The sequence below is a fragment of the Silene latifolia genome, chromosome 8 (genome assembly GCF_048544455.1).
Source record: "Silene latifolia isolate original U9 population chromosome 8, ASM4854445v1, whole genome shotgun sequence".
In the NCBI taxonomy this organism is placed as follows: domain Eukaryota; kingdom Viridiplantae; phylum Streptophyta; class Magnoliopsida; order Caryophyllales; family Caryophyllaceae; genus Silene; species Silene latifolia.
The window spans coordinates 108,064,185-108,084,949 of NC_133533.1; the positions used below are offsets into that span (position 1 = coordinate 108,064,185).

Consider the following 20,765-nt stretch of genomic DNA (forward strand, 5'->3'; position numbering starts at 1 on the left):
GATAACATTTTGTGCTACTCATCATCTGATCTCGTGAATGAAGGAAAACCTTGAAATTGAAAATTCTCTTCTTTTATACGGCTTACATAATAGCAGAGTATTTTGTAGTTGATGTTAGAATTGTATTTTTCTTTAGAGTATGCTATACACATTGTTTTTTCTCGGTGGATAATTATTGAACTAACATTAAAGCCACTAAGTAGATATCTACCTTTGTGACACCGTTAATAATAAAGATTAATGGTGTTATATCAAATAAAATTCCTTTTAAACTAGATATCAAAAATCTTCACATCAAGTTAAATCTCTTATAGTCGAAACAAAATCGAGTTAGCAAAGTCTTTACTAAGAACACAAATATCAATAGTATTTTTTTTTTTTTGCCAAAATATCTTGAGTTTTCAACAAATATAAGAAAGCGAGTCGATGGTTTAAAGATAGGACTGTCAACTTGCAATTTCATAAAATTGCAAAGTTTCAGTGAAAGAAACCATTGGAGATAAGCCATGTTGAGTTCTTGATTTAAGAATTAGCGCCATAAAAGTTTAGTAAATTAAAAGTGCCACAATTTAAAATCAACCAATAAGAAAATTAGTTGCATATTTTAATTAATTAAATAAAATTTATGAAAATTTAATTAAACCATTGGAGTAATATGGTAGGCTTAAAGTTGTTATGACTTAAAATGTGATGTGGATTTATCATTTAGATCAAATAAATTTACCATCGACTTCTTTAAAAATGTTCTATTGAACCATTTGCACTCCTTATCAAAATGCAAAATCATTGAAAAATTTCACTCTCTCAAACATCCATATACCTCCACTAAATATAATTTGCCCTATCCATCTCCTTCTACCTTTCTTCTTCTATCTTCAATTCAATCTCCATCCATCTTCTAAAACCCTTGCATTCTTCAACTCCAACACACAAATTTCAAACCTTTTCACCCAAATTCTCCCACAATTCATCAAAAAAGCTTCAATCTTTGAACTCTATATATGGTTGCACTTCAATGGAGGGCACCATTTTTCCCAATAGACCAACATTACCAATTCAATCAACAAAACCAAAACTACAAACTTCTTCAAACATGTCTTCCTTAAAATTTAGTCCTACAACTTTACCATTACCACCTCAACAACCTCAAAAAACATCACCTTCTCTTGCAATTGATTCACTTCTTCATCACCTTCTTCACTTATCTTCAACTTCTTCAACTACCCATTTCCCTAAACTTTTCAATTCTTCTCATATTTCCAAGAATACCCTTTTACCATCTCTTCCTATTTCTGTCTTTAATGGACATTCCTCAAATTCAGTCCTTTCTTTTGAGGGTAGTAAGGTAATTTCAAAGGGTGGTATTGTTTCTGTTGATGATGTTTCACTTGATTTTTTATCTGATAAGTGTAGGTTAATGTTGAATGCTATATTGAATACAACTTTGTGTAGTTTGAATGCTTATTTTGAAACTGTGAAACTTGAATTGCTTGAACTTGATTTTTTTAGTTTAGTTAAGGGTTTAGATGTTTTGGGTAATTGGGAAAAGGCTGTTTTGTTGGTTGAATGGAGTTTGTCGAATTTTCGCTCTCGAAATCAGTTATTGGATTATCAGGTTGTTGAATTAATGGCTAGGATATTAAGCAGGGAATCACAGCATACTGTTGCTGCTAAACTTTTTGATGTAGTTCCTATTGAAGAGTATTGCTTAGATGTTCGCGCTTATACCTGTATTATTCATGCTTATGCTCGCGTAAGTAAGTTTGACCGCGCTATAACCGTGTTTGAGAGCATGAAGGAGAAGGGTGTGTCACCTAGTTTGGTTACTTATAATGTAATGCTTGATGTTTATGGGAAGATGGGTAGGTCTTGGGATCGAGTTGTAGGGCTTTTAGATGAAATGTCGAGTGAAGGGCTTGAGTTTGATGAGTTTACTTGCAGTACTGTTATTGCAGCCTGTGGTAGAGAGGGTTTGTTGGATGAAGCAAGGAAATTCTTTGCTCAATTGAAAGCTAAAGGTTATGTACCGGGGACTGTTACGTATAACTCTTTGCTTCAAGTGTTTGGGAAGGCCGGGGTTTACACTGAGGCTTTGAGTATATTGAAAGAAATGGAGGCGAAAGGTTGTCCTGCCGATGCTGTGACTTATAATGAGCTGGTAGGTACTTATGTTAGGGCAGGGTTCCTTGAGGAAGGAGCCAATGTCATTGACACGATGACTCGTAAAGGTATCTTACCAAATGCAATAACCTATACAACAATAATTGATGCCTATGGAAAAGCGGGAAAGGTTGACAAAGCGATGACTTTGTTTGACCAGATGAAGGAATCGGGTTGTGTTCCGAATGTTTGTACATACAATGCTATCCTTTCTTTGTTAGGGAAGAAGTCAAGGTCAGAGGAAATGGTAGAGATACTATGTGAAATGAAATTAACCGGGTGTCCCCCTAATCGTATCACATGGAACACAATGCTTGCTATGAGTGGTAGCACGGGTATGGAGAAGTATGTGAACCGGGTTTTCCAAGAGATGAAGCGTAGTGGCTTTGAGCCGGATAGGGACACGTTTAATTCATTGATTAGTGCATATGGTCGTTGTGGATCCCGGATTGATGCCTCTAAAATTTTTGAAGAGATGATGGAAGCGGGTTTTAGTCCTTGTGTCACAACTTACAATGCATGCTTGAATGTACTATCTAGAAAGGGAGATTGTCGGGCTGCTGAATCACTTATTCAAGAGATGAAGAGTAAAGGGTTTAAACCTAATGACACTTCTTACTCCTTAATGATTCAATGTTACGCAAAGGCAGGGAATGTTCGTGGTATTCAAACCATTGAGCAAGAAATCTACCATGGCCATATCTTTCCTAATTGGATGCTTCTAAGAACCCTAATCCTTGCAAATTTCAGGTGTAGGTCGTTAGCGGGAATGGATAGAGCATTTAAGGAGTTACAAAAGAGTGGATATAAACTCGACTTAGTTGTGTACAACTCTATGCTCTCAATATATGCAAGGAACAAAATGTATGACCGGGCTCATGGAATTCGGACCATGATTCAGGAAAGCGGGATTCAGCCAGATCTTGTAACCTACAACACCCTTATGGACATGTATGCAAGATCCGGGGAGTGTTGGAAGGCAGAAGAGATATTAACAAGACTACTAAAAAAGGGCTTTAAACCCGATCTTGTCTCATACAACACGGTAATCAAAGCGTTCTGTAGACAAGGCCTCATGCAAGAAGCAATAAAGATTATGTCTGAGATGACAGCGAGAGGAATTCGGCCCTGCATTGTCACATATAACACGTTTTTGGCCGGTTATGCAGGGCGAGGGATGTTTTCCGAGGCAGATGAAGTAATAAGCTACATGGTTCAGCATAATTGTAGGCCTAATGAGTTGAGTTACAAGATTGTTGTGGATGGTTATTGTAAAGCAAACAAGTATAGAGAAGCATTGGACTTTGTTGCGAAAATTAAACAGATAGATTACTCTTTCGACGATCAATCCTTGCTTAGGCTCTCTTCTAGGATCACATTGGATGTGGAGTTGTGATTTCTCAGGATGTATCTCATGTATTTATGTATTGATATAGAGTTTTTGGAGTTGTTCTCACACAGTTTTGTTATCTTTTTGCTTAACCTCTGTAATTTAAATAAAATCAGATTAATTATGATTTCCTGATCATTTATCACACTTGATCTCTCCACTTTTGATGGACTAAGGTTCATTTTCATCCAACTTTTTTTTTTCCCCTTTTCGGTTTGTATGCGGGTTGTACCATTTGGGGTTTAGTTATGTTTCAAGTGTATTATTATCGAGTAATTCAGAGGTATCGGCCACTTTAGGGCTAACAAAACTCGAGTCTTATCTCAAACTTCCTGTGATTTTTGTATTGTCCGGTTGATAAAGTTTTGGTCGAATCGGGTCATTTTAACCAAACTAATCCGAAGTAAAACATTTGATTTTGAAACTCCCTCCAATACATGGGAGTCCTCAACGACAACCACGGCCGCCACCACCACAGCTAATCGCTTTTTTTATCTTTTGCTAAATTTACCTCATTTCCCACCCAAACAAAAAGAAAAAGAAAAAATAAATTGGTTATCTTTGACATGATGATGTGGCAACCTGTGCACCCTTCTTCACACAAACTAGCCTCATCTATCCAGGAAAATATCACACAAAATATCTTAATTTTTATTAATAAATAGTTTAATTTCAATTAAAATTCAGTAAATATATACTGTATTTTACTATATTCTATTCTATGATCAACAACCTGTTCTCTGAACACATGGGTGGTTAGAAATGAAACATTAAAATGGGAGTTTTATCAGTGGCTCATAAGCCAAACGCAAACCCAAATACAATTTTAATTAATTCTTCTTATTATCATCATCACCATTCCCAATACTTCCATTCTTATGCTTCATCCACCGTAAAGGTTCAAACTTTTTCTTTGTTTTTTTTTTATTACGAAAGAAATAGTCGGTCTTGTGTAAGACCGTTGTATGGTACATAATGCGTTTATAGTTATTATTGTTATTATTAAATAACGTAAATAACGGTCTTATTTGAGTATTCGTAATTTTTATAATTGTTATCCTTTGCAGGTGTGCAGAAGCTACTCAAGAAACAGCAGTTTATCTGGTAAAAATAGCAATTTTCTAAGAGGGCAGTTTTTCAGCAGCAACCTTTTTAGGTCTGATCACAATATTGGTAGAAATATTCAATCTGGTATGTTTTCTTTTTGAATTATATTGATCTGGGTTATTTCAATTATACGAAGTGGTCTTCTGTGAGACGGTCTCATTTAATGCTAATTATATCTTTAATCCTTAGGGCAAAAGTAATACCGTAATCGTTAAGATTAAGACGACATATTTCCGTGTTATATGGTTCATTTAATGCTAATTATAATAACTGCTTCATATGTTGCAAGCTTAAGACGGTCTTAAGTAAGACTAACCAGGATAACATTTAAAGGTGTGACCTGTGTGCTCCCATTGACTGAAGAAAATGTGGAGAAAGTATTGGATGAAGTACGACCCGGTCTCATGGCCGATGGTGGAAATGTGGCGCTACACGAGATTGATGGTCTGGTGGTAGTGCTAAAGCTTCAAGGAGCATGTGGATCTTGCCCGAGTTCAGCCATGACTTTGAAGAATGGAATCGAATTGCGTCTCAGGGATAAGATTCCTGAAATTTTGGAAGTGGAGCAAATCTTAGACACTGAGACTGGTCTGGAACTCAATGAGGAAAATGTCGAAAAGGTCTGCATCTCCTTACAGTTTTCTTAAGACTTAGGAACCTAAATCATGTTGATGCTTTTTGCATAAAACACGACGTAATGACAGTGAATAAAATTCAATTTTCAGGTTCTTGCGGAGATAAGGCCATACCTAACAGGAGCAGGAGGCGGTTTACTTGAGCTTGATCAGATCATGGACAATTATGTTATCCAAGTACGACTAAGTGGACCCGCTGCAAAAGTCATGACAGTACGCGTTGCCCTATCCCAAAAACTCCGAGAGAAAATACCAACCATTGCTGCTGTTCTGCTGATTGAATAGCACCAACCTCAAGAAACCACAACATTCACCTACTGCAGTCTGAAGACATCTTCCAATGAACATTACAATGCAACTTCATTCAGAAGTAACAGTTTGTAGCATGGATTTGTTCAAAAGACGGAAATTATATGTACAGTTTCATTAAAGTTTGGCCTGCTATACACTTCCATTAATCCGAAAGACATTTTTTCTGAGAATTAACTGTCGCGTTGAGCTACAATCCATCAGAGGTAACATAATTTTTCTCTCAATTACATTTAACCGATAACTTTAGAAATCTTGCAAGAAGTCGTGATTTTGTTTCAAGTCTCGAGATGGTTAGAGTCCCAAGATCGGTTTTATATTCTAAAACGCCCCCTCACACGAATGCCCTTTGGGCTTGAAGTATGAATGCAACTGCAAGCCTCCCCGTACCTGGTGCTAATATATTCTACTTTAGAATTGAGGGGCGTGGGATTCGAACCCGTGATCTTTTCCTCACAATGGCACTGATACCATGTCATGAAACCATCTCAACCAAAAGCTTAAAGCATAAGCTGATGGTTGGAGTCCGAAGATCGGTTTTATATTCTAACAAAGCTTAACACCCAAAATTAAGTTGAAACAAAATTGGTAAACAAAATGCATTAATAATATGAGCAGCACAAGTAAACAAGAGTTGGAAGCAAAATTTTATGTAACAATTCTATAAACAACAACACTCTTGGAACAAACTGGGGGAGGGGCCTTCTCCTCAGCAACTTGATAAATGTAAAAGGAAAAACTTTGGCAAAAACAAAAAGAAGACTTTTGATGTGTTATTAAAATTACAGTGTCCTCTTAAGAAGTTGCTGTTAAGGGTGCCTTTAACCCTTTTGATTTGACCCTTCACACCTCATTATCCTTCAATTAGCAAAACTCGTTTCATCATAATCGATTCCCTCTTGATGGGGCTTCGTCTAGCTCAATCTTGTTGGTTAGACGGTGTAATTTTGGTTGATGGTGTCAATGTCGAGACCCTTTAGCTTCACGACTGACTCAACGTGACCTTTGAGTGTGTGCAACTCACGGAGCCTACAAAACAGGAAAAAAGAAGAAACCGTTAAGACAGACGACCACTCCATTTTGTAGACGAGAGTATCCCCCACCGATATAGGGTCATTCACTCATTCCCTCTCAAGGTAGGTACTGTAAGGCAAATGGTTATTATTGTGTGCATACCTTGCAATCTCGGCCCGCCTCTTTGCTTGCTCAGCAATCTCAGAAAGTTCTCGGTAGCTGTTATTGTCTTGGAAGAGATTAGACGAAGTCTCAGGGGCTTCAAGACCGTGTAGTGTCCTTTGAGCATGGGCCCACTGAGCTTCTCTTTCTCCTTTTCCGAAATCCTTCTTGGTGGTGAAGGCGGTCTGACGGAAAATTCATGAACTATATTAGTCATAGGCTCAAATTGATCTGAACAAAAGGGTTTTGAGGAGTATTAGTGTATACCTTGCTCTCAAACAAGTTGAGCCATGCCTTTCCACTCAAAATGTACCGAATGATGAACTTGAGTATATCCAACGGGACGTAGAAAACGATGTTGTAGATCCAAACTACTCCGGCCCATCCCCATCCGCATCCTTTGATATCAGCAAAACCCCAGTTGGCGTAAACAGCTATGACAGTGGCGATCTGAAAAAATTACAGACAACCTCGAAAATTTTAGATTCTGTTTTTCTTCTGTTTTTCTTCTAGTTGACAGAAGTGGAAAATCGGTTTATGATTCTTACCAGCTGTGCGATTAAGAAAGCGACCATCAATAGCATACCAGGACGCTCTACGTAGGACCAACTGCGAGATCTGGTGACGAAGATGAGTGCCTGGCTAACGATACTCACTTGTAGATATAAAGCAGCCATCATTTCTGGATCACTGTGTGAAATGTTTCTAACTCCGAATGTTCTCTGTATAATTGTAGAAAGCACACATTAATAACCGAGAAAAAAAAAAGAACTTTTCAACTACCGAGTAAAAAAGGCTTACAGGGAAGAAATCAGTTTCTTTCATGACCCAGAAGAAGATAACAGTCATCAAGGCGAGGTAACTTCCAAGAACGACACCAGTAGCAAAGATTTCCTTCAGCTTCCAGCTATCAGGAATTGGAGACGGCTTTACTCTGTCCTTTGAGATTGTCATGATTGTTCCTATAAGAAAACGATGGTTGGATCATTTGTTTTATGTTCTTTTACTTCTGGCAGAGGTTATACTGAAAAATCATTTGAAAAAAAAGTCGAAGAACTTACCATCATTCAGAATGGCAATGATCAGAACCATGAAAGGAGAGAAGTCGAATTTCCAGATCAAGGCAATAAGCATAAAACCAAGCTACACAGATCATAGAAAAAACAATCAGTCTCTTGAAAGACGGTTTATAATGGAGACTGTGTAGATGACTACAACTCTAAAACACATACGTACCACAATACGGATGGTGATGGAGACTGCGTAGATCTGAGGAAAAAAAAAAAAAAGAACACAGTGCGTATGAGACAATGTAACAAAACAATGAAAATCCATTAGAGCGTTAAAATGGCAAAGGAGAAACCGACAGTGTAGTTCTTCATCCTCTGGAAAATAGCTCTGCTGGTAAGCACTGCACTGATAATAACACTGAGTCCAGGTTCAGTCAGGACGATATCAGAAGCGCTTCTGGCAGCATCAGTCGCGTCATCAACTGCAATACCAATATCTGCCTTCTTTAGTGCAGGAGCGTCATTAACACCATCTCCAGTCATTCCAACAATGTGCTTCTTGTCCTGCAACCTCTTGACGATTTCATACTTGTGTTCTGCATGTCAAATAGTAATGTGTGTTAATACCAGGGAATGATAGTTTCTGTTTTGATACGAAAATTCACAGCAAGTGATAAGTTTGTACCAGGGAAAACTCCAGCAAAACCATCAGCTTTTTCGATCAATTCATCAATAGGAAGGGAAGCAAGAGATGAATCTTTGTCATTGCCAAGTAAAGCAGCAGAAGGGTACATGTTTGTTCCCATACCAAGTCTTCTACCAGTTTCTTTACCAATGGCGAGTTGATCACCTGTGAAATCGAAGAAAATAGATCCCACAACCAAATTAACAAAGTCCATATTACGATGTTCACACGTAGAAAAAGGAAAAGAAATCGCTAAATGCGTACCAGTAATCATCTTGACATTAACACCAAGGTTAAGGGCCCTGCGGATGGTTTCAGCACTGTCGTGTCTAGGAGGATCGAAAAGTGGCAACAAACCTACAAACTGCCATGGCCCACCAGGAGACTCTTTGGTCTTTTCTGGTACTTCCTGTCTAGCAACGGCCAATGATCGAAGACCACGTTCTGCATACTTCTCAATCACAGAGTGAACCTTCTTTCTCAAATCTTCCTTGCAGTTGCAAAGGTCAAGGATCTAATATTCGGAAACAATAGATGTCAGAAATCAGTGATTACCTCAACAGAAGGGTTCAAACTTCAAAACTGTCGAAAATCCGATTGAACAAGAATTACCTGCTCAGGTGCACCTTTACTAGCTCTATGCCAGTTGCCAGATTCATCAATGTAAGTTAGAGCAGTCCTTTTGTCTACGGGATTAAAAGGGAGAAAGTGAATCTCCTTAATTCCCGCTCTTGCCTCCTTGGGGTCAGAAAGCATGCCGACCATGCAAGTATCAATGGCATCTTGGTTCTCGACTCTTGAGGCCCTAGCAGAAAGGAGAAGGACATGTTCCTTATCGACACCTTTGCAAAACACCTCGATCAAGTTCTTGTCGACACTCAACTTGTTGAGAGTTAAGGTTCCTGTCTTATCACTGCACAGCACATCCATACCCGCCAGTTCCTCAATAGCGGTCATCCTCTTTGTAATAGCCCCCTGTTGAGACAACCTGTGGGACCCGATGGCCATAGTCACAGACAAGACGGTAGGCATAGCAATTGGGATACCACCGATCAAAAGAACCAACAGATTGTTGATCCCACTTCGGTATGCACGATGCTGAATAGGGTACATCACCAGGATCTCAACCAACATGCCGACAGCAATGGAGACGATACAGAAGTTACCAATGGCTGTAAGAACCTTCTGAAAGTGACCGACATTGTTTGTGCTATCGACAAGGTGAGCTGCCTTCCCAAAGAAGGTGTGAACTCCGGTAGCAATAACCACAGCTTCAATCTCACCTTGTTTGCATGTTGAACCAGAGAAAACTTCAGATCCAGGACCCTTTGTCACAGGAAGAGATTCTCCGGTTAGGGCAGACTGATCAACCTTTAAAGCGTCACCTTCAAGAAGACGCGCATCAGCAGGGACGATATCTCCCAATTTAATGCTGATAATGTCTCCTGGTACCAGTAGGGCAGCTTCCGACTCTTTCCATTGATTGTCCCTAAGCAACTGAACACCAAAACAGAAGAGACATGGGATTAGACGTTACTAGACGCTAGACGTTCTTCAAAAAATTCAGGTACGAGTTCCATGGTTAAACTTACCTTGCACTTAGGAGCGAGATTAGCCATGAGGGCAGCAGCAGCATTTCCAGCATTGTTCTCTTCAATAAAACTGATAGTCGAATTAATAACCAATAAGCACATAATACCGACAAAGTCTTGCCAATCTGGAGGCTTGCCACCACCATTTGCAAGAGCAATTGCCATTATAGCAGCAGCTTCCATAACCCATGACAATGGGTTCCACATAAAACCCAAGAATTTCAGAAATTTGCTTTCCTGTATAATTGAACACAAAGGACATAGTCAAGCCGAATGAACTATACCGCCTTACACAAGAATTTGTATTATATCTATAATGACATTTCCATATGTTGGATGAAAAAATGACCTTTTTCTCTTCTAATCTGTTGGGTCCAAACACTTCGAGCCTGTGGGCTCCTTCTTCCGATGTTAAACCCTTGGGCGAACATTTCAGTTGCTCAAAGACCTCTTCAATGGGAATGTTCTCCTGCATTTGCCATAAAGAACAGGAGCATTATGTAAGGATCAGCGACAGGGAACACGATACTAACACTATACTATATATGCTTAGACTAATCGACGATATAGAAAGTATGAGTAGTTAGTCTAAGCTTAATTCATCACAACAAAGAAAGTATTGGAAGACGCTGGAAAATGAAAATCTTGCAAGTTTTAATTAAATTTTTCGAATTCTTTTCCCGAGTTTGTCTTATAGCCTTACTAGTTTGCCCATGAACCTCAAATCCTGGCTCCGACACTGCTCCCTCCGTTTTTTTTTTATATCTTTCGTATCACAAAAAACTTGTATAAGACGAGTTTACATTAATTAACTTTAGTGTAAAACCAACTTTATATTTTATGTAAAATTGTTAATTCCCTTAGAAAAGTAGTTACCAAGTTTTGTTGTACGTATTTTGGAAAATAACTTTTTTTTTTTAAATACGTAATTGTAAAACGGGCAACGGGTAATAATATTTAAAAGATTAGTAAGTTAATGTCTTGAAATGGGATAGATGTAAATTGAATAACGAATAAAAAAGTACATATGACTTTTACAAGTTTAGAATACGTGTTAGAAAAATCGATTTAATCCGTAAAGGAGACAAAGCTAGAAGGAAGAATCAGTGACACAAGTACTCTGTAATACTGTAATTTTTTTCTGTTCGAGTAATGTCAGGTTCATTTATGTGTAAAGGCCGTAAAACAGGCCTCTTTTTAAGGTACTCCATTATTTAGTACTACGGAATGTACTTCAGTACTTGTTACCGTTGGCTCTCACGCCTCTGACTAATTGACTAGATGAGAGATCTTGGCAAATTTTTATTGGACCGTTTTTTGACAATTTGGATCATCTCCATTTCTTTCTCTCCCGTTCCTCTCTAATACACTTATATTATACTCCGTATTACATATTACATATTTTATTTTTATTTATTTAATCTTTTTTCCTATCCAGGTGTATTTACAATTACCCGATCTATCCAATATTACATTTGGACCATTGAATAAGTATGTATATGACAGTATATGTCTGTATTCGATCTTAATAAATAATTTTACAGTAATTTAGTGTAAAACTTACGCAGTATAACACCAACTTATACATGTATACATACATAAAAGAGGATCAAGTTTCGTAATTAAGAATAGCCACCATTTTTGACGCTCAAGAGTCTCCAACAATCTAGTAATTAATAGAAAAGTAGAAAAAATTCAAAGATAGTTGTTCACCATGTGGGATATGTTTAACCACAAAAGTTTTAAAAAGACCGTCTGTTATTAATTTTACATTATTTTTATTTTTTATTTTTAATTAATTTTATTTTTTAAAAATATTTTAAATTAATTTTTGGTTATTTATTGGTTGTCTTTTATTGATGTAGTGAGAGACGTTCATCCAACGAGACTTATTAAAAAGGGGAATACAGAAGTGGTGGACAACCAATAAATAAAACACAAATTCTTATTTGTGATGGGTCAAATAAAACCCACATGGGAGGATAAAGATAAGTCATTTGTGATTCCCTATGTATTCTACTTTTTGTCTTATCTACCTATATGGGTGATACTTGACCCGTCACAAGTTTGTGACCTATTGTAAATACATCTAGTCTTGCTTGTGACGGGCTAATCTTGTCCCACCTTGGGGACAAGGTGTGACACCCCTATATGCTTCTCACTCATCTCTTAATGGGCATTTTGTGAGAGAAAACGGTACCCGTCACAAGCTTGTGACGGATATCGCCGTCACAAATGAAAATTTGTGTTGTAAATAAAATCAACAATTTGCTTCATTGGTTTCATAAAAAGTATACACTTGTAGACCAAAAGAAATAATGAATTAATGATATATACCTAAATTAGCAAAGTTTGTAAGAATGAATTAGACTAATATAACGTGAAGCCTAAAAGATTGACATATATGTGGATATTTTTCGAGTTTTGGGGAAGACGATTCAAGGATATGTTATCATGAAATAGAAAGTAATTTAACCCATAATTCAAGGCTTTATTTTCAAACAGTAATTTTTATGTGCAAATCTAGAATCCAAATCAATTTAAAGCATTCCCTATATGTTTGATCTCGATCTCGAAGTTTTATATGACAGTTTGAATCATTTTGATTTATTTCATGATATAAATATTTTTGTTATACGAAGTACTTAGGGGTTGTTTGGTTACCCTCTTAAATCATGAGAAGTAGAAATTCCCATGAATTGCTTAAATATGATGTTGTTTGGTTGCCCATTTCATGGGAATTAGAACTTCCCAAGGAACTTCAATTCCTCCATAATGTAGGAAGTTGCTTACCTAGTCCCCCTTGGTAAGTGCAACTTCCCACATGAATTCATTTCCCACATGACAACCAAACAACATTTTTACAATTCACATGAATTACAAATTCACATGAACTTAACTTCCTAGGAACTTCATCTTCCCATAGTAAACCAAACAACCCCTTAGTTTTTAATAATGGATGTATAAAAACTAAACAAAATAAAATAAAATAATATCAATAATAGTACCCCTTGCTTGACTAGAGGAGCTGTATAACGTCAAAGATGGAGGCCTGAGGAAAATAATTTATTAACCTCTATACTCCCTCCATTCAACTCCACTTTACATGTATTCTTTTTTCGTCCATTCAACTCCACTTTACATGTTTCCATTTTAGACCAAGAAAATGACCATTCTATCCTTATTCACACTTCATATTTACAAAAAATGTCATCCATACCCCACACTAATCCACCATAAAACTCACCTTTATATTTTTTTAATATTTTTAACCTCACCATTCCCTTTCCCTATGTACTTTTTATAGTTTTTTTAATCCGCCCCTTAATACTCGTGAAAAAAACATACTTGCGAAGTGGAGAACGGAGGGAGTATTAGTCAACTAACTAATACAGTAATTTTTTTTAAAAAAAAAATAAAATAATAAATATGTCATTTTCTTAACGTCGTAAAATTTTGTCTTGCTTTGAATAACAGGGCATACAACTTTGGACTGTTTAGTTACAAAATTTACATCTTAACTATTCGATTAAGACATCTCCGTTGTATCACGAATATTTGAATAGAACGAGTTCTTCTGATTAATTACGGTTCTATTCAATCCATTTGTGTCGATTCATCTCCTTATACAATATTAACATAAAACCGTTTTATAGCCTAATGCTTACGAATAAGATATAGTGGATAATAGGTCCTGAGTTCAAATGCCCCACTACTAATATTGTACAACTTTGTACCAAAAAAAAAAAAAAAAATATTGTACAACTCTTGAGGCTTAAAACCAAAAAAAAATTACCCCAACAAAAAAAAAAGTCAAATTTTTTGTTTAAGACGATAACATCCGTGTTAAACTTAAAATAGGTGTAATTGATAGATAAAAAAATAAGGTAAATTCTTATATAAGACGGGTATATCTGTCACAAACTTGATTTATTCTCGGATCTCAAATTTCCAGCAATAATTTCCGAGAATTTAACACACACAAACATGAAAGTTATACTCTCACCGTCTCGGTAAATAGTAATCATTGTTTGAACCATCTCTAACTATTGACCGACTCGGTAAATAGTAATCATTGTTTGAACCGTCTCTAAGACTCTAACTATTGACCGAGACACAGGGAGTAACGACTAAACTAATTAAGATGAATGAATGAGCTAAGAAGCTAAAATAATTACAGAAATGAAAGAATAATGTAAAGATTACCAGATCAACAGCTTCATTTTTAATATCTTCAAGATTGAACTTCGACATGGTTATTTCAAATAATGGGTTAGCAGTTCAATGAACTTTGATTCTCTCTTTTTTTTTATTTTCTTGATAATTAAAAGAAAATAAAAAAATGGAAGAAAATGTGTTATTCAATGAACATTTGATTTTTGTGAAATTGTTATGAGAGTGGGATTATGGAACTTCTGGTTTTATACTGCTTTATGTGGGGTCACTTACTTATCGGGCCAAACTTCCGGGTTTATACCGTTGTCTTAATTTTAAAGGTTAGGGGATTATTGTGTCACGGTTTTTTTTAATACTAGTTTTATTCCCGTGCAAAAAATGCACGGGTCGTAATAGCAGGCATTATTATTAGATACATGAACATATAATTGAGTGTAACATATAATTAAGCATGATTAAGTGTTCAATACCGTGATAATATAAATAGTCCAAATTTGGAGATTCGAATATTTGATAAATATTAGAGTTGAATATCAGATAATATATAATCATATTTTATTAGAATTATATTAATGATATTTGACATGTTAGACCCGTTGAGTGTACATAAATTGCAACATTTTATGTAATTGTCATATTTTAATTTATGTTTTAACATAAGTAATTAAAATAGGAAAAGGAGATATGAATATGAATTGGGTTGGGAGGAGAGGGTAATTAAATAGAATATGAAACATGGGAGGGCCCGCATGTAGAAACTCAACAGCCAATCAGAAGCCAAGAAAAAACCTGACTTTTATACTATGTAGATAGATAGATGCAGATGTCAACTAGTTTAGTTGGTAAATTTATACAAGGTAATATTTATGACTTGAGTTTAAATTCCGTGCTGGTACCAAAATCACCCTTGTGACTCTATTTAAACAAAAAACGTATTTTGAATACATGTCGTTTCTCTTACACAGACATTCTCAATTTGTTTCATGAGTATATTTTATTTGACTTGTTTTAAGTTTAAAATGTGTTAGATAACACATTACTTGTATATTCCTACTTTAAACAGGGTTAGCATTTTAGATATATGTATTATAGTATTTCAAAATAATCGCTTCTCTCTAATACTTTTTAAAATAATATATAATGAAATGTAGATTCATATCAAAACTCTTTTAATAAATTTCATTATCATAGTGAAATGTTTCTATTTTTTTTTTTTGGTAAAGAGGAGCTGAAAGTAGTTGAGATTGCTAATAAAGTAAAATCGATAAATGGAATACTTTTGAAAAGCCGGTAAAAATGTATTTAGGCTCTGTTTGGTAAAACTAACCGAAGAGGTAGCTGAAACCTGAAAAGATAGCTGAAAACTGAAAAGGTAATTGAAACGTACCTGAAAAGGTAACTGATAAGGTAGCTGAAAATTAGGAACTAATAAGATAGCTGATTTGCCTGATTAAGTAAAAAAAAATGTTTGACAAACTAACTGAAAAGGTAACTGATTTTGATGAAATGACGTAAAAGGATATGATTTAAGGGGCAAAAAAGTAAAATAAAAGCAAATCAAGTACATGAAATCTCAAATGCTACTTTATGTAGCATTTCATTTCAGGTAGCTTATTTGGTTAAATAAGCTACTTACTAAATTAGGTATCTGAAATGTCTTACCAAACAGAGTGAAGCGAGTACTTCATTTGGCAATGGTCTAGACTATTTTGCAAATACATCGAGATTTAAGTGCATTTGTTTTGCTTCATTTACTTTATATAAGTAGTTTACAAGATCGCAATATATTCTGTGAGCGCATACACATTTATTAATTCATTGATTAGATATATAAGGGGTAAGTTAAACTTTTACCAAGCTATCTAAAGTTTACATATATGAAAAATTCTCTTACATGTATATAAAGTTTGTTCCAAAAAAGTTAACAAATGGACTTTAAATGAGTGTTTGGATTATAAATCCCAATAAATCCCAAATTACATTGAATGTTGACATTATAATCTTCAATTAAATACTCTTACCTTGTTTTAGAAGAAGGTTAGAATATACCCATTTTTGTAAATTGTCCAAGATGGTTTATGCAATTATGCCTTATTGTCTTGCTTTATTTAATATCCGCTTCCGTTTAGGTTATTTGTTTATGCTTACTTTTGACAAAAAATAACAAGTAAAAATGGAATACCAAATTAATGTACCTATTTATTACAAACATGTCTATTATAAAAAAGTTGAAATTAATAATAAATTTCCTAAATAACCACGTGTTCTTTTAAAATTTAGTTTCAGGTACATAGATTCAATTCAATTCATTTTAGTTTCTAAAAGTTAAGTTAAATTCATTTTCACTTCAAAGTAAATTCAATTTAATTAGTTTAGGTCCTACATATCATATTTTGTTCAGCATAGTTTTAGACCGTTTCAGTCCACATAAAAAATGATATAAATTAAAAACCCAATTTTACACTTCGTAACAATTAAATTAAAAAAAAAGCTTGTCTTAAGACTATGTCTTCTAAACTTTGAGTATGTCAGATTGTCACCCCGTAAAAAGGTGGTTGACCTGGTATACATAGTGAAGGAATGAAGGTTATCACTTACATATTCACATATACTTGATGGTATACCCAATGCAGACCAACGTTAACGACTGCAAGTTTCCTTGTCATCCAAAAAAAAAAGAGCATTTTCATTTAGGCCATGTTCTTCTAGGCTGAAACGGATTTGAACTGAATTGAACTGAACTTATAGGATCTGAATTGAACTGAACTTATAGGAACTGAACTGAACTGATAGGATCTGAACTGAACTGGAATTATAGGATCTGAACTGAACTAAACTAAACATAATTTATAGGATCTGAACTGAACTAACATGATCTGAACTGAACTTACAGGATCCGAATTTTAATTAACTTAATTTAATTTAACTTAACTTAACTTAACTTAACTTAACTATTATTATTATTATTATATTATTATTATTATTATTATTGTTGTTGTTGTTGTTGTTGTTGTTGTTGTTGTTGTTGTTGTTGTTGTTGTTGTTGTTGTTGTTGTTGTTGTTGTTGTTGTTGTTGTTGTTGTTGTTGTTGTTGTTGTTGTTGTTGTTGTTGTTGTTGTTGTTGTTGTTGTTGTTGTTGTTGTTGTTGTTGTTGTTGTTGTTGTTGTTGTTGTTGTTGTTGTTGTTGTTGTTGTTGTTGTTGTTGTTGTTGTTGTTGTTGTTGTTGTTGTTGTTGTTGTTGTTGTTGTTGTTGTTGTTATTGTTATTTTTTTTATTTTTTTAATCCGTAACTTTTATTGAGATCAAATCAATTATTATTATTATTATTATTATTATTATTATTATTATTATTATTATTATTATTATTATTATTATTATTACAAAAAAGTGCAAACTTTTATTAAGATCAAACAAAAATTTTGCAAGAAATTATTGGGCAGCCAAGCGAGAACATTAATAAGAAAATATAGTTTAAAACACAAGGTAAGATAATAACATTTTTCCGCTTTACATACATTGGTTTGTTCATACATTATATTACGATTACATTACGATAAAAAATAATGAGAGGAGGGATAATTTTGCTTTAGAAATAATAATGCATATATGTATCGAATAATTAATGTCAAATATTATTGCATCAGTTTTAAAAATAATACTCCGTATATAATTTTTCTGAACCGAATTTATAGGATTTGAACATATAGGCTCTGAACTGAACTTATAGGATCTGAACTGAACTGATCTGAACTTATAGAATCTGAACTGAACTGATCTTATAGGATCTGAACTGAACTGAACTTTTAGGATCTAAATTAAACTAAACTGAACTTCTAGGATTTGAAGTGAACTTAAATTAAGTAACTTTAAATTTAAAAAAAACAGGGCCTTAATGAGTAATACAATAACATTAGATATCTATACAATATTGTTAAAAGGCTTCTAAAAGCATTAAATTTAATTCCATGTGGCATACTCATTAAATTTTATTCTATGTTGCATTTTCATAATTTTTAAATTTGTATTGATTATTAAATTTACTAAAATTTCTTACAAAAGTGACATCATATATTTTGTAACATATAAGTTAAAGTAAATCAAAGTAAAAGACTTTTAAAAGCATTAAATTTAATTCCATGTGGCATAATCAATAAATTTTATTCTATGTTGCATTTTTATAATTTTTAAATTTGTATTGATTAATAAATTTACAAAAATTTCTCACAAAAGTGTCATCATATATTTTGTAACATATAAGTTAAAATAAATAAAGGGATATTATCATTATTCTTAAATTAGTTGTATACATTAAATATTTTTTGAGTTAAAAAAAAAATTCAAAAGTGATGTAATTTATACAAATTCACTTACAAATTTCATAATTTTTGTAACATATAAGTTAAACCAAATCTAAGGATATTAGCATTATTCTTAAATTAATTTTATACATTAAATATTTCATGAGTTAAAAAAAAAATCAAAAGTAATGAAATCTATACAAATTCACAAATAAAATTTAACATTTTAATTAAAGTTTTGTAATAAAACATGTTAATGAATTGATTAAAAGTTCTTCATGCTTATTTTTCTAATTTATAAATTTGATTAAGTGTTTGTTGGAAGTGTTGCATTTTTTTTTTTTTTATAAATTGTTATACTTTACTTTCCTAAAATTAAAACCTTTTTAATTAAAAATAAAAATAATTTTGTAGTTTAATAACATTCCTAAAAGTAAAAGTATGACATTTTACTTCAACTACTATTTAAAAACAAGGCAATTGAAAAACTATGACATTTTTCACATTAGTCCAATTTACTTATTATGTGAAAAACTATTCACGCATCTAAAAACAAGGCAATTGAACACCCAAAATTTTCATTAACCTTTTTCCTAATTAATTTACCTCTTAAGGTCCTCATAATCAATTATTAATACTCATAACTCACAAAATAAATGAATAGGAATATGAAAAATGAGAATCAATGGTTGTATAATCTTATTTAATAATACTCATAACTCACAAAATAAATGAAAAGTAAAATGAAAAGTTTAAAGCTAATGGTTGTATAATGGATATAAAACTAATAGTTTCCATTCACTAATCATCCGTTTAATATCCATTGATCATAAATTTTCAAATTACATACTATATTTCATTGTTGAATATTATATTTGATTACGGTGAGTATGAACGTATGGTATATAAAAATGAATTAACATCTCTTATATGAAATTGTTATTGTTGTTGTTTTGTAGTATGATAAAGTATTTTAATTTTTTATGTTATTCGTTCTTATGAATCGTTTGCTTTATATTGGAATTTATACTTTTCATTTGGGTTAATTTAAATGGCCTACATGTGAGAATATTTTGATTCTTTTGTTAAATGTTCTTCATGTTGATGTTTTCTCTTTGATCAATAAAACATGTGTATCAACTCTACAGCATCATCAAAGGCACGTGAATGTAGATATGGTAGAGCCTCATGCAAATAGTTTGAAGAAAGAAGATAATCAAAAGGCACAAGACTAAGGTGAAAACTAAAGATAAAACTTAAGGTATAAACTAATAAATTATTGATGTATCGTTTTATTAGTAGATAAAGACAAAAAAATGTACTTTGTGTCAAATGACAATAAGTTGTAAAGTTTGTATAACAGATTTTGGATAACTATTTTGTTTATATTAGGGTAATTTTTTTTCACTTTCTCATATTTAATTTCGTAGATCAAACTATTTATGTTTCAAACATAATGTGTAATTATTGTCTTGTACTACTATACTACTATATCTTGATTTGTGCAAGAATTTGTTGTACATTTAGTTTAATTAAACATTATTATTCACTTTTGAGTATTAGGAAGCACGTCTAAATTTTAGTAAGCAAACTTATGTTTATCCCGTGCATTGCACGGGTAACAAAACGAATATACAATCAGAAGGCTACCTAAATCATTTAATTTTAATTCACATGACATTTTTATAATCCATTCATTCATAAATTATTATCCTTATTATTACTATTATTACTATTATTATCATTATTATTACTATTATTATTATTATTATTGTTATTATTATTATTATTATTACTATTATTATTATTACTATTATTATTATTATTATTATCATCTATACAATAACATAAAAATGATATTTCGAGCAATTCCTTAAGTATCAAGTGACATCATCTTACTCTAACTAAGTGATCATGTAAGAACCTTACAAAACTCTCTAAGAAAATATTCATTAAATTTTTCATTACTCCATTATCGTTAATGATCTTGGCAACTAAAAAGACAAAAAATAAAAATTGGTTAAATTAACTCATTAAAATGATGTTTACATCAACTCGTTATAATTCATTAAAATTTAATTTCAGTAACTCTCATTATCATTAGCACTAGGAAGGTTTATTTAGATCAATTATAACCGGTAACTCAAGAGATATATCAATAAAAGTCATATTAAAATGCTCGAATAAACAATTAATATTTTATTCTTTTAAACTTTTATTCACATAT

At 33.2% G+C, this 20,765-nt stretch overlaps 3 protein-coding genes across 4 annotated transcripts; 2 read left to right on the plus strand and 1 right to left on the minus strand.

The window, feature by feature from the left end:
* The first annotated feature begins 761 nt into the window (after nt 1–761).
* On the plus strand, nt 762–3,695 carry LOC141597234 (uncharacterized). Its single transcript, XM_074417610.1, has one exon. It carries the CDS (start codon nt 1,016–1,018, stop codon nt 3,554–3,556), a length of 2,541 nt encoding a protein of 846 aa, XP_074273711.1. The 5' UTR covers nt 762–1,015; the 3' UTR covers nt 3,557–3,695.
* Nucleotides 3,696–4,173: 478 nt separating this feature from the next.
* On the plus strand, nt 4,174–5,774 carry LOC141597241 (nifU-like protein 3, chloroplastic). Its single transcript, XM_074417618.1, has 4 exons — nt 4,174–4,448; nt 4,618–4,741; nt 4,991–5,277; nt 5,383–5,774. The coding sequence occupies exons 1-4, from the start codon at nt 4,326–4,328 to the stop codon at nt 5,575–5,577; spliced, it is 729 nt and encodes a 242-aa protein (XP_074273719.1). The 5' UTR covers nt 4,174–4,325; the 3' UTR covers nt 5,578–5,774.
* A 396-nt stretch (nt 5,775–6,170) lies between these two features.
* On the minus strand, nt 6,171–14,558 carry LOC141597242 (plasma membrane ATPase-like). 2 transcript variants are annotated; one of them, XM_074417619.1, is made up of 14 exons: nt 14,271–14,558; nt 10,414–10,533; nt 10,065–10,301; nt 9,085–9,969; nt 8,737–8,986; nt 8,473–8,637; nt 8,145–8,383; nt 8,014–8,046; nt 7,839–7,920; nt 7,579–7,739; nt 7,326–7,499; nt 7,045–7,227; nt 6,778–6,962; nt 6,171–6,630 (listed from the first exon to the last, which is right to left on the minus strand). In XM_074417619.1, exons 1-14 carry the CDS (start codon nt 14,316–14,318, stop codon nt 6,534–6,536), a joined length of 2,859 nt encoding a protein of 952 aa, XP_074273720.1. In that variant the 5' UTR covers nt 14,319–14,558; the 3' UTR covers nt 6,171–6,533. The 2 variants fall into 2 exon arrangements, with proteins under 2 accessions (XP_074273720.1, XP_074273721.1); XM_074417620.1 differs by lacking the exon at nt 14,271–14,558 and adding an exon at nt 10,768–10,794.
* Nucleotides 14,559–20,765: the final 6,207 nt, after the last annotated feature.

What these genes read in the sequence shown, in the direction of transcription:
- LOC141597234 (XM_074417610.1), top strand. Translation starts at nt 1,016, where the DNA reads ATGGAGGGCACCATTTTTCCCAATAGACCAACATTACCAATTCAATCA.
- LOC141597241 (XM_074417618.1), top strand. Translation starts at nt 4,326, where the DNA reads ATGGGAGTTTTATCAGTGGCTCATAAGCCAAACGCAAACCCAAATACA. An exon ending in ATGCTTCATCCACCGTAAAG is followed by an intron (nt 4,449 to 4,617) that starts GTTCAAACTTTT and finishes TATCCTTTGCAG; the next exon opens with GTGTGCAGAAGCTACTCAAG. An exon ending in TGGTAGAAATATTCAATCTG is followed by an intron (nt 4,742 to 4,990) that starts GTATGTTTTCTT and finishes TAACATTTAAAG; the next exon opens with GTGTGACCTGTGTGCTCCCA.
- LOC141597242 (XM_074417619.1), bottom strand. Translation starts at nt 14,318, where the DNA reads ATGTCGAAGTTCAATCTTGAAGATATTAAAAATGAAGCTGTTGATCTG. An exon ending in CATTGCCATTCTGAATGATG is followed by an intron (nt 7,740 to 7,838) that starts GTAAGTTCTTCG and finishes GTTTTCTTATAG; the next exon opens with GAACAATCATGACAATCTCA. An exon ending in TCAACTTGTTTGAGAGCAAG is followed by an intron (nt 6,963 to 7,044) that starts GTATACACTAAT and finishes ATTTTCCGTCAG; the next exon opens with ACCGCCTTCACCACCAAGAA.